General features: G+C 47.5%; 1 protein-coding gene across 1 annotated transcript in view; it reads left to right on the forward strand.

Annotated features, from left to right (window-relative positions):
- The window catches only part of LOC119435161 (parafibromin-like), a 66,401-nt gene extending 56,003 nt beyond the window's left edge, over window positions 1-10,398 (forward strand). The window contains 2 exon segments of the mRNA XM_049659725.1: window positions 1,948-2,085; window positions 10,203-10,398. Coding sequence (XP_049515682.1) covers window positions 1,948-2,085; window positions 10,203-10,383 — 319 coding nt within the window. The 3' untranslated portion in view covers window positions 10,384-10,398.
- The last annotated feature ends 3,512 nt before the right edge of the window (window positions 10,399-13,910 follow it).

Raw genomic sequence — 13,910 nt, forward strand, 5'->3', positions numbered from 1 at the left:
CTTTCGGTGGTGCGTCGTACATCGCCACAGCGACTGTGCATATGTACAAAACCATTACCGCTTCTACCTTGCTTCTGTGCGATCAGCTGTCGGAAATGCAACTGAGTTTTCGCTAACGCGCTGTGCTCCAATCATGCTGGATTCAAACATGTGGATTGATGACGTGGATTGTAGTTTACTGCAGAAATAGTGTCTGGCATATTAAGGAATGTAATGAATATGTGTAGCTAAGTTTGCGGACTGCTGCTGCAACTGTCCGTACATGTTTCCGGCACTTCGAGATGTACGGCTTTCCTCGAGGATACAGGAATTTGCTCATCCACCAGCATTGTATCGCTAACCTTCAAAGAAAGGGCTTCATCCCAGGAACATCAGCAAGAGTGAGTACTGCTTGTTAAACAATGATAAAGGAGTGGGTTTCGAACACCGTATCTACACGTGCCTCTACCGCAAGTGGCACGGAAACTTGTGCCGACTCTTTTGCCAACGTGTCAATATAAGTTAATGGGCGCACACTTGAATATATGCGCACCATATACGCACAATAAATGACAGTACTACACCGACAGCACACGAATGGTCGAAACTGACGGCCCACAAGGTCCACAAACGTGATGGTCCACGAGAGTAAGCAAGTTACACTACCTCTTTGCTATAAGGTATATTACAATGTACAGAACATCTACGTTTCAAGCCTTGTGCGCAACAAGAACAAACCTAACGGAACTGAGCACAACTGCAAGCACAACTGCACTGAGGAACTTCACTGAGTCAGAAATATGACAAGCCGGCTGCTTCAAAATATTTGCCAAATAGAGAACGATGAGCAAAACACACTAATCCTGACTCAATTCATGAGCGGAAAGTTTGGATAGCTTGGAATTCATATTTAGCCCCGCTTTTAGAGCAAGCATCGTATACGCTGCTCGCGCCGTTTGGTTATAGCTTAATGAGCTCCGAAAGCACTTTTGCATGTTCTCTGAAGCTGTAGCCAAAGCTTCGTGTCGTCCAGCCAGTCACCGTCTACGATATCTCCCGAAACAGAGGTTTGCTAAGCGGCAGTGGCGTCATACACATCCATTGTAAACACTGAAGCAATGGAGGCAGTTGAGGCAAGCAATCGACGCGTCACCACGTGATCAAACATGGCAGCGCCCACGGGATCGTCGTGAAAAGGGTTAATAATGATTGCCTGTGATAGATCTGGCTGACATGTGGTTGTGTGGATCATGCGTCTATTCCAGTTAGGTTAATGGAAGACTTTTTGATGCACTAACACCCTTCCTAGTGTTAGTGTAAAGTGTTAGAAACAAGTGGTCTTCGTGAGAGCGTTCCAGATTGGCATTTGTATTCAAAAGGTAGCACTCATGTTGGAGGCAGGATGTGTGCCCAGGCGGCCTTTGTGTGTGGTGTGTGTAGTGGCTGGGGTCTTCAGTGTGTGTTTGCACTGCGACTAGTACTTGTTAATGCAATAAAACTTCACTTTTAACAGACTTCCCTTGAATTAAGTCATCTAAAGTCTCCCATGGGTGTTCCATTGGACACCATATAAAATGGTTTCAGTGGACTGAACTCTATGTGTGGCTGTGTTTGCTTACTTTTCTTCACAAAGGCTGTGCCTGAAATGCTCAGCCAGGGAATTCACCTTCTGTTAACATTAGTGCCTTTTAAGTTGGCAGAAGGGTTGGGCCTATTTCATTGTGATGAGTGTGCACTGCCACGAAATCCCAAAATGGGTGCATACTTGAAGCATGCATGCCAGCATTGTTTCCCAGGTCATCTTGAGTTCTGTCGGTGGGAGTGTACTGTACTTTACGAGATGCCAATGTTTTTCACTGTAGTAGCAATTTTCACGAACACATCCTCTTTTGCACTGCAACCTTTTCCTTTTTACTGCCGGGGTGTCTCCACTCACTGCAAGGTGTTGTGCACTCTTTCTTGTGCCAGGTTTGTCAGCACAGACGAAAAAAAGAGCCAGGGCTGCAAACGGGAGAATGCAGTGCTGATCCAACGGAGGCGCAACCGAGGAGCCACTGTCTCGTACCGGGTGATCGACAACCCCTCCACTTTGGCCCCTGAGGACTGGTGAGTCGCATCGTTTCTCTCTCACGCCAGACTGTAGTGGTGTTGCTACGGTACTCAGTAACAATCTAATAATTCAGTCAAAGCTCAGCCCATAAAACTTTGCTGTGCTTGCCCTTTATGCCTATCCGTGCTCTGAAACATAGTTCCCAAGAGGTGCTAATATGATCCCACATACATTGTTTTGTGACGGTGATTGTTGTTCGCCAGACTGTCACCGTTGCGATTTGTTTCTCATTGCAAGATGCACCTACTGTATCTGAAAATTCCTGGATGTTGTTGCAAATTCTGTAGCTAAAGCATCCTGTCTAATCAGATCTCACGAGCGTTGCGAATGCTGTTGTATATTCTTAAATGTAAGCAAGCACAAGCAAATATTTTGGAATGTACTAGGATACATGTTTAAATAGTGGACGCACTTGACCCATGAGATCAGATTGCGACGACCGACGACTGTGCTCGCCATTGTCGTTATGCTTTGGGTGTTACTTTTTTTTTTCTTGCTGTGCTAAGTTCGCCCAGTAAAGAGTTACACTCATGGCTTATAGTGCTGGCTTTGTTCAGTTCTTCACCTCTGCCATGGCGTAACTGAAATTGGCAAACGTAGTTGGCTGTCGCATCTATATAAATTCTGTCCGAGTTGGACAGCAGTGTATTTGTCACTGCATTCTTAGGTTGTCACTGACTAAAGCTCATATTTGGCAGACCCCTTAACACAGCCCTCACACTTGGCACTTTTTGCTCATGACTATGCCGTTGGAAGGAAGGCTGGTTACATTTTGAATTGCTAACACAATGAGCATCAAACTTGAAACGAGAAAAGTAAATACCTGCGAAGTTTTAAAAGTGTTGTGCAGCTTGCTCAGTCCCCTGCTGTCATTTTTAGCCATTTGGCGGGCTGTATGTTTAATGGGGACTCCGCTTTGAGCACTTGATTCGCCCGTGTAAAAGTGATACTATTACATTTGTTTGCAGTGAACCTTGCGCTGATGATTTTTTCACATGAACAATTGTTGCATCTGAAAATGCATTATTTACGTAAAAAATATTTTCAATTCGACAAATGAAACACAATATTTCAAAATAACCAATGTAGTTTTACCCTTCTGTAGCCATTGACAAGTAAAGAATGTTAGGGAAACTACTCCCACCAAAGTGCACTGTGTGTGTATGACCTGCCACGGTGGCCATCGTGCTCTGCTGCTAAGTATAAAGTCCCAAGATCAATTTAACTTTCACAAAATTGCTTTTAAATTCATAGTAAATAGTAATGCTATTTTTAAGCAAACTTGGCAAAGCTGCAGGGCTGGTAATTATCAAATTTTCTTACTAACAGCCTTTAAATACTAAGCAGGCAACAAGTCCCCGGGGATTAACAAATTGTGCCGCATATCTCAGCACATCACCTCCTAAATTTTTAGTGTGCCGCGGGCGCTGCATAATTTTCGAGATTGTGCTGAGGAGCTGTGGTGGTTCTTAACATTCTAGATTTCTAATTTCCAGCAGGTGGTAATTGTAGTGGTGTTTTCAGTTTTGGTAAAGAATTTCTGCTTTTGTGAGCTTTTCAAGGTGAACCTACTTACTCGTATTTCAAATCTAAAAATTTTGTATGGAGGCTGCTTTATTTAAAGCTAGGCATTTTATGTTCTCCAAAATTTCATTGCAACAATAAACCACAGTAGTAAACTTATAATGCAGTCGACGCTCGTTACAACGAACCATGATAATCCAGTGAAAAAGGTCTGTTATGTTCTAAGTTTCTTTTATCCAAAATTAGAGTCGCGGTATGTTGTGAAATGGCAAAACTTCGCATAAACTGCTTTCTAACCTGTAAGTGGTGGAAAATGAAAGTGGTGCAAAAATGATAAAAACGGCCCAAGCGCGTCGCCGCTGCCGATTACACAAACATCGGCTACCTTGTTTTTCAAACAAAACAGCGTCCAGTAGTATAAACAGATGCCTTAATTTTATCTTCTGCGACAAGCAGCTACCACTGTCAAATCTGTAGCACAAACGAGAGCTACGGTAGGAGGGAAGTTCAAATCAAAGGCCACATCTGGCCGCTGCCACACTGTATGCGAGACGGCTCGAAGGCATCACGGGAGTCACAGTCTGGATGCCATGAATAGCAGCATATATTCTTTTTTTTTGTGAATTGATGGGATGAAAAATAAACCGTTCTCGAAATGGTGGATGTTGCGATTGTTGGCGTTTTTTTTTTTTCTTTTTTGAAGTGCCATACGGTACGGCTACGCCTAGTGGTACCCTTGGCGCATGTTCAGCACTGAGCTGACATCGGGTGGGCGGTGGTGGTCCGTTTGCGTGGTCGACACAAAAGACAGTTTTAGTGTGCCCGGTATTCCAGTAAATGCAGGCAGATTGGGAAAAAGAATGTATGTTCTTGGTTATTGCAATACAGTCGAACCCGGGTATATCGAACTCGCCAAAAAACGTTTATTAGTTCGATATATGGCATAATTCGATATAGGCCCGCTATAGGATTTGATGACGCAAAGGCACATACCAATGAGAAAAGTACTTTATTAATATGGTGGCTTACTTGCGTGCCTTACTTTTGAACAAAATAGTCCTGGATTTTCTTTTGTTTCAACGACTTCGCTGCCTGCGACAGCACGCACGCCTCCACGTTGTCCAACGAGTCGGAGCAGCTGAGGCCGCAACCTTCTATATTCACGCAATAGCGCCGGACCAACGCAAGTGCACTAATCACTTCGGAGGATGTAGGCAACTGGCCATCGTCAATTTCCTTATTGCTGTCGCTTTGGCTCGTGGTCGGCACGACGTCTGCAACGTAGTCCTCATCTTGTAGCTGGCCCATGATGGCGACATCATCGTCCGCACTGACGAACTCGTCGAATGTTGATCCGTCGATAGCACCCGGGAACTCTGCCAGCTCGCTCCAAACTTTGGCACTCGACTCGATTTATGATTTCGAGTTTCGCGGCGAACAGCAAATTCTGCCTCTTTGCACAAGCCATGACGACAGCGTGCCAAGAAAGTTCACAGAGCGCCAACAGGCAACACCACCAGCACGGATCACGCTGAATGAGGACTCGAGGAAAAGATGCAGCAGCAGGCACACAAGCATAAGAAAGAAAAAATGGCGCTCACTTGTACCGCCTCCGCGCCTCGGAGAAAGCACGACGGCCTCTGATTGGCTGTAAGCGCTGCGAGCAGGCCAGGATCATTTTTTGCTGGGGGGTGTTCGCCCGTGCACAGCCGGGTCTAAACCACTTTTTCTAGGGTGGCGCCGGCAGTTTTCCCCGCCATCGCGAGGGAAAGCCAACTTGCTGGGGCACTTTTGAGGCACATGGAATTTGATATATCGGTTGTCATTGCTATTTTCGTTCGATGTAACAGTAACTTTTGCTATATATTCTCAATGTAAATTTACCGTGTTTAGAAATTGTTCGATATACGGGATAATTTGATATAAACGGGTTCGATATAGTCAGGCTCGACTGTATTAGCTCTGTGTTTGTCCTATTCGAGCTCTGTACCACTAGGTGACTGGCAACACTCTCGGTGCTTGCGTTTACGCCTCCGCCCATCCGGTAAAACGCATAGTCTGCCTTAATTTACCGGAATATCAGACGAGCTATAACTCTCCCAAAAACTTGCCGCCAGTGGAGTGTTGTGCTGCATGCCGTTGTGGGAAGCTTGCCGGCAAGCTACAGTCAACATCCGATTTTTCGGACTCCCTAGGCCCGCGAGAACGTCAGAAAAATTGGGCAGTTTGAAAAAATGAATGCATGCTTTTTGCTGCCTCCAAGGCTCAAATCGCCGCAGGCACGTCTGAAATAGCTCTGAAGGCATGCCGGTACACATATTAGGTGTACCGGTGCTCGTGCTGTGACAGGAGACGGCGGATGCAAGCATGCATAAGTAAGGAATACATATTGTGTCCAGTGACAGATGCCCCTTTCTACTCTTGGTATGCTTCACCGTGTAACACCGATGTATTGCGGCGAAGCTGTCTATTGAGGCCTGGCATAAGCAACGTGTTGTGCTTTTCGCACGTCGAAGCCATCGGGGAGGATTACAAAGGTGGAATGCACCATTGCTGGCAGCGGCGAATTCATTCAATGAAAAACACGGCAGTGAACAGCGGGAAGCTTGATAGCGAACATCAAAGCAGCTAAGCCTAGTGTTGCCGTGTTGATGGCTACGGCTGCCAGCGAATCGGCGTGCGAGAGCGCCGGTTCGCTGGGATAATTTGATATAAACGGGTTCGATATAGTCAGGCTCGACTGTATTAGCTCTGTGTTTGTCCTATTCGAGCTCTGTGCCACTAGGTGACTGGCAACACTCTCGGTGCTTGCGTTTACGCCTCCGCCCATCCGGTAAAACGCATAGTCTGCCTTAATTTACCGGAATATCAGACGAGCTATAACTCTCCCAAAAACTTGCCGCCAGTGGAGTGTTGTGCTGCATGCCGTTGTGGGAAGCTTGCCGGCAAGCTACAGTCAACATCCGATTTTTCGGACTCCCTAGGCCCGCGAGAACGTCAGAAAAATTGGGCAGTTTGAAAAAATGAATGCATGCTTTTTGCTGCCTCCAAGGCTCATTGAATTCATTCAATGAAAAACACGGCAGTGAACAGCGGGAAGCTTGATAGCGAACATCAAAGCAGCTAAGCCTAGTGTTGCCGTGTTGATGGCTACGGCTGCCAGCGAATCGGCGTGCGAGAGCGCCGGTTCGAGGCTGCGTGATAATTAAAATAGCGGTGGTAGTATGGCTTCGATTAATGCCATTTCGGACCTGCGGTCAGGCATAGAGTTAGGAAAATTGGATGGCGAAGGGTTTTTGCGTCTAAAATTCTAGATGTTTTTATACCTTGGCTCTATGGGGTACGTGGCGGTGCGGTGAAGGCGACTGAATTATCGATAATGTCCGAAAACTCGGGCGTCCGAAAAATCCGCCCGTTTTGTTGTTCCGCGATCGTAATCAAGATGCCAAACCGTGCTCAGAAGTTCCGCACACGGCAAAAATTCGGCAAACGGCGGAAAAAACGTGCTGTGCAGCCCGAGGAGTCATCGCAGTCATCAGCGGGGGGGGAGATCATCGACAGAGCCGAGCGGAACGGCAGACTGGCAGACACCGCGATGTAGCAGCCCGACACAAAGGCAGCCGCCGATCGTGACAGCTTCTGACAGTGGCGGTATGCGGCCAGATTGCTGCAAAACATAACTGTTATTGACGATGACATCTGCAGACCTCGGCGGAAGAGCGGAAGGGATGCCGCGAAGAAGCGGCGGTGCAACACAAGTGCAGCCGGCGATCGCGATAGCGGCCATGGTGGTATCGGAATCAGCTGACAGCGGTGATACGCCTTCAAGGCGCCAGAAAACATCGCAGCCGCTTGCGATTACAACTGCAGACGGTAGTGATGCAGCGAAAGAACTCGCAGCTGGAGTAGGCGTGACGGCAATTATGGACGCTGCTTCCAGTACTACTGGTATGCGCAAGCGAACGGGCCGTCTGAGGATAGACTCGAAGTTTTTGACAACGGCTGACCACGATATCATCGAGTGGCGCGCACAGCGAAAAGCAGCGGAACTTTCCTCGGTATCGGCGACGGATCGCAAAATGAATTTTCTCGCGAGCGAGTGCAGCCCCGAAAGTGCGTCGACCACGACGTATACCATTGTCGACCTCAATATGGTGAACAGCTTACTGCACGATATTTCTTGTAAAGTGTGTCATAGTTGACAATCGAACGCGACGCACGTGAGTACGGCGTAGCCGTAAAACTAAAAGTTAAGTGCAGCAACTGCGGGGAAGTTGGCTCGAACTGGAGCTCGCGTCAAGTTTGCGGTGGTTGCAATAACTGCTACCCATTCGAAATCAACATTCGCACGGCGCGTGCTATGCAGAGCACAGGCAATGGCCAGACAGTGCTGAACGATATTTTGCTGCTATTGGCATTTCGCACCGAGGCCTTCACACTAAAACCTATCAGCAGTATTTGAAAACGAAGCTGAAACCAGCAGCAGCGAGAGCCTGTGGTGGACATATGACTAAATGTGCAGCAATAGTAAAGAGCCTGTACAAAGACCTGAATTTTGGCAACCCAGGAAACATTGCTGTCTCTTTTGATGGAAGCTGGCACACTAGGGGACATACTTCTCACATAGGAGTGGCCACTGTGATAGAGGTTTTTTCAGGGCATGGGGGGGGGGGGGGGGGGGTGCTCGACTTTGTTGTGCTTTCCAATTTTCGCCTTGGCTGCGAATGTGGCCCCAAACCTGAGAGCCCGGAATATGCCAAGTGGAAGTCCAAGCATTCATGCCAGAACACCTCGTGCAAGGCTGGCCAGATGGAAGTAGAGGCGGCAGTGATTTTATTTCAACGCTCCCTCTTGCTTCATGGCCTCAGGTATACAACCATGCTTTGCGATGGTGACAGCCGGTCGTACAATGCTGTCAATGAAGCCAAAGTGTACGGCTTCATAAATGTTGAAAAGGAGGACTGTGCAAACCATGTGCAGAAACGCATGGGAACTGCACTGCGGAACCTTGTGCAGAAGCACAAAGGGGAGAGCGGAGAGCGCATCAGTGGTAAAGGCCGCCTCACTGGCGACCTTATCACAAAGTTGACCAACTACTATGGTTGGGCTCTCAAATCCCATTCTGGAAATGTGGATGCAATGCACACGGCTGTATGGGCTACATATTATCGTGTAACCTCCACTGACAACAAATCGAACCACAACCTATGTCCCCGTGGCCGAGATTCATGGTGCAAGCATAATGCAGCCATGGCAAGAAATGAGCCCACCCCAAAAAGCAAGTACAACTTGCCAGAGGCTGTCGGCAATACACTACGTCCTGTTTATGAGCGTTTGTCTGATAAAAAGCTCTGAGTCTGATAAAAAGAGATGTCAGAGAGCCAAGACACAGAATGCCAATGAGGCATTGCATTCAGTCATCTGGAGCCTGGCACAAAAAGACAAGAATGTGTCATTGTTTGTTTGCCGTTGAGGCCGCTGTGGCAGAGGCTGTTATGCGCTTCAACCTCGGAAACCAAGAGTCTAGCTGACTTATAGTGCGTGAACTGCTACTAGAGCAAACATGCCAAGGTAGCCAGAGGGCAGCCGAGAAAGACAATCGCCGTGCAGTCGGCTCGGACAGGAAGCGCGTATCTTCGGCAGCATTCCAGGCAGCCACAAAGAAGCAGCACAAACAAAAGCCTGCTTCAGATAACTCGCCGGGGACTTTCTGAGCGATTGTAATTATCAATGCTGTGGCTTTCAAGTATAAAATGTGTATTTATGCAGTCTCTTTAGTTTTTTGCGTTTTTCTCGAAGATTTTACCATGTTTTGAATTTTGGGATCAACACTGTGTCGCTAATACTTAATCAATTCTCTTGATTTTTTTGTTGCTTGAATGCTAGAGTTAGAGTTTGCAAGAAAACTATGATATAGTGTTTTAGGATACTGCAACGTTTTGAAATCATGTAGAAATATCCAGGGAATATTCACAGTTGTGGGACTGCGACTTAGGAACTTCATAACTTTGGCTAAAATATAGATAAAAGGTTTAAATTGCATATGTGCACTCTTTGAACATTCGGGAACATACCTTTAAAATTTGAGCTCTGTTGATGCATTACTTTTTATGCAAGTCACATCCCAAATTTATAAGGCAAGAATGGTAACTTTTTTGGGGATTTATGTAGAGAAAAGATAATTGCATATTAGTAATCAGTAATCAAAAATTCATGCATCTAGGGTCAATAATAAAAAAAATTTTCTCAGGACCCATGTCCCCCTTAAGAAAAAGTGCATTTTCGCTAATTCTGCCACAAATAGTTGTGGGAAATAGTTGCATGCAGCACACTGCTGCACCCACCAGTTTTGTGTGGAAGACTGCCGCATGCATGCATCGCCACAGCAAAGTACATAAAAATTTGCCCAACAATGTGCCTGTTGTAGCCGATAGTCTGTTATAGCCAGTATGTTATAAGTGGAATTGGTTGCATTGATAATATAGGTATACCAAACCAAGTGAGAAGAATAGTCTGTTATACCCGAAAGTATGTTGTATGCAGATTCGTTGTAACAAGCATGGACTACTATATTTTTTTCTATTTTCAGGGAGCGAGTGGTGGCTGTTTTTGTACAAGGCCCAGCCTGGCAATTCAAGGGTTGGCCCTGGGGAGGAAACCCTATTGAGATCTTCTCACGCAGTGAGCATATCTTTTCTAGGAGAAACTCTTCAGACTCTGTCCTAATCCAGTTTCTTCACTGTGTGGGTGCTGAGAAATCTGTTCCTTAAAATGCTTGCTGCTGCTTTAGCCTCTTGCAAAACCTGAATATGCGTATACACCAGTGGAACCGAGTTTGTGAATCCGCCTTTCGCATTGTGCTGTGGCGCCACCTTAGCGGACTCCGCGAGAAACAAAATGTACGGCGTCGGGGCGCCACGGCATCCAGAGAGGCAAGCTTCATGAAGCGAACTGAAATGGTTTCGTGTATTTGTCAGTGGTTGTAATTTTTGCTTTGTGTGATTGGACGCTTCCTGGGCAGTACACTGAGGCCGGCAATGACTTGGGCGAGATTTACAACCGCAAGTCGTCGAAATATGATGACAGGCTTTCGTGCAGCTGCGCCGACAAAACCAGTCACCGTGCGATGTGCTTCTGAATGAATACATCGCATCGTAATGCAATTGCCACAGTGTCTACGCTTGTATTCCTATTTAATCGTACTCAATATGAATCCAAACATGCTTCGGAAGTTGAAATGCACGAACATGAGCATTCGCCATCCGCTCACATAAAGTTCAAGCTGGGGTCGATACAGCTCGGTGGAGGTTAGCCTTATCGCAGCAGCCGAGTTCATGCATTTGCCACTGCTAGACCTGCACTGAACGTACGCCAATATGAAAATAAAACCTGCTTTTACAGCTCAGTTTTGACCATGGCTCTTTAACGCCGAGTATTTATGCAACACAAGAACGGCGCATTTGTTTACATCGGTACGTTTATTGTCACTCCTCGCTTCAAGTACTGTAGAAACCGTGCACCGCTGCCACGAAATAATGACGAAATGCTAAAAACATATAGGAACACCTCTTATGCGCATATTAGAAGCGTTGTATCACACCGAAACGAGAAAGCGTGAGCGTCCCAGGCACTTTGAAAACAGCGACTAGGTTGTCATGTCGCCGTTTTGGCAAGGGCGGTTACTGCTGATTTTGAAAGTTGGTCCTCACTTTTCGTGTTCTTCATCAGCCATACAGTTTGTGTGTTCGATAGCGTATTGCTAGAGTAAACTCTGCGCAAATAAGCGCTCATTTAGACAGCGCATACATACATATATAGCTATCAAGCGAAAATACCGATGCCTGCCGTACTCGCGGGGCAATGAGCGATGTTGTTTACGCTGCAGTATCGAAGAACCATCGCTTGTTGCCTGTTTGGCATAAGAGGCAAACTGTGTTTCTCGGTAACTAACAAATTTGTCGGCATAACAATACACACAGCTTTACCACTCTATGTAGTTGCACTTCGTTATGGAAGCACCGGCGAGTGCGACCGATCAACAGCCTTCGATCAGGAACGGTGATGTACCGCTGTGTTAACACTGCCCCGTTTCGCCGCTTCGCACTTTTTGTTTCGTACTATGCTAAGAGTGGTTCACTTCAAGTCGGTATGGCCAGGCCTGAACTATAAAGCAATTTCCTTCACCGTACTTGCTTATCCTATACAGTAGAACCCCGCTGTCACGTTCCCGGGTGCTGCGTTTTCCCGGCTGTTACGTCGTTTTCGGCCGGTCCCGGCACAGGTCCCATAGAACCCAATGCATTGGTAACCCCGCTGTTGCGTCGCAACTGTGGGACTATTCCCGCATCATACGTTGCGAACTGCCGCCCCGCGTCGGCCCGAGCGGCCATTTTGACTTTTCATGTTGCTTGGTTTGGTTGCTTGACGATGGCATTGGCCGCCCAAAGTGCCGGGGGCGACAGTTATTACGTATTATCGGTTTCCGCCAGCAAAAGTATGGCCTTTGAGATCCGCATTTGCTATCTAAAGATGGTGTCTATGACGCGTTGCGGCCCTAAAGTTGGTTTTGGCTCATAGATGTTCCGTATAAAGTCCAAGGGCGATAACGCCGTCGACGCGCGCCGCATGCTTTCCTTCGTGCGCGAGACGCGGTCGTCGGCTCCCCTTGTACGCTTTCACTCGCCCATGCAGCATACGGCGCGCGGCGCCGTATGCTGTATGTGCGAGTGAAAGTGTGCGAGGGGAGCCGACGACCGCGTCTCGCGCGCGAAAGAAAGAAAAGCAGAGAGGAAAGCGTGCCTTTATCCGTTGCGCTCGAGGCGACGGCGAGGGAGCGAGGGGGGCGGGATAGCGGGCAGCGTTGTGCTCTGGCATCGTACTGCGCGGCGGCGCGCGGTCGCGGTCTTTATTCTATGGCGCGGTCGCGTGGGCCGTATCTTGAAAGCGATCTGCGTGGGGGCAGAGTCTACGCAGTGCAGGTGCGTCGCGGCTCGTAGCTTTGTGCGTGCTGCATGTTCTCGGCGCTCAGTTTGCGTTGAAGTGATAGACAACTGCACGAAGGTCACTTCGCTCGCTTCTGCAGCGGCGCTTAACTGCGCGTGTCCGCGCTCATCGAGTGAGATGTGTTCATGTTTGCCTGTGGGCGCTGACACCATGTTTGTTAATTAGTTAATAAGCGAATGTTTACAAGTTTATACGGACGATAAAACTATTATTCTTACTTTGTATAGCTCATTGCAATCGATACTTCGGCTGTCGGGCGAAACTACTTTTTTGTCGCCCGTAAGAATTAAAATAATATTGTGTGCAGTTCAACACTACTCCCATTTCTCAATTTTTCCTGTTTCCCGGCGCTTGCGTTTCCCGGCTCTTGCATTCTTTTTTTACGGTCCCGTGAAAAACGTAACAGCGGGGTTCTACTGTATTTCAGGTGCGCCGGTAGCGGACAAACTCGTAGGCAGTGTTAGGCCTAATGAAGCTGCGCTGAACGAGATTGCCACCGCCTCAAACTCGATGATGTGGATGGCTGGGAATTGCTGGAAATTGTGCATTTCAACTTAGCGAGTATGTTTCGACTCAATTTGAGCGTCAATAAATACATAAGCGCAGTTGCAGCGACATCCGCGTAATTGTCGGTGCGATGTTCTCGCTCGGCGGCGGATCGCAAGGCGATCAGCACACTGGTTGTGTCGGCGTCATTGGCACGAAGGCCTGTCATGCTAGGACAACTCACTGTCGTTGGCCGTGCCGTCGGTCGCGCGTTCGTCATACTAGTATGACAATATATGTCTCCCACTGACAGTCTGCCAACTAGTCACAGCCGAATGTTGGCATCGGCGTCAGGTCGACTTCATATCGACATCGGTGTTGTGTTGGCCTATATTGTGACGTACCGCCTGTTAACCGAATATCATAGTGAACAGCTGAAATCTTTACCGAAACACAGTGCAAATACCACGTCGTCGGCACTGCTGCGCCGACCATATACGAGTTCGCGTCCTCGTCGACAATGCTGCAGGCTGCCCGCGCTATTGCATACATGCATGTCATCTGCTGCAGGAACCATGATACCACCGACGCCGTACAAAATGTTTCCAGCGCTCGCTGCTAGAGTACAGCGCATGCGCAATCGGAACATGCAAAAGGCGGATTCTTGGTTTACAGGATTGTTCCTAGCATGGATGTCCACAAACTATTGTATAGGGCCATTTCAATTTTGTTGAACACCGCCATTTAATAAGTAGACAATCACTTTAATGACTGCTCACTACTGCCTTTGCCTTAATGTCAGACTTGT

Source organism: Dermacentor silvarum, unplaced genomic scaffold (genome assembly GCF_013339745.2).
Source record: "Dermacentor silvarum isolate Dsil-2018 unplaced genomic scaffold, BIME_Dsil_1.4 Seq486, whole genome shotgun sequence".
Taxonomy (NCBI): Eukaryota; Metazoa; Arthropoda; class Arachnida; order Ixodida; family Ixodidae; genus Dermacentor; species Dermacentor silvarum.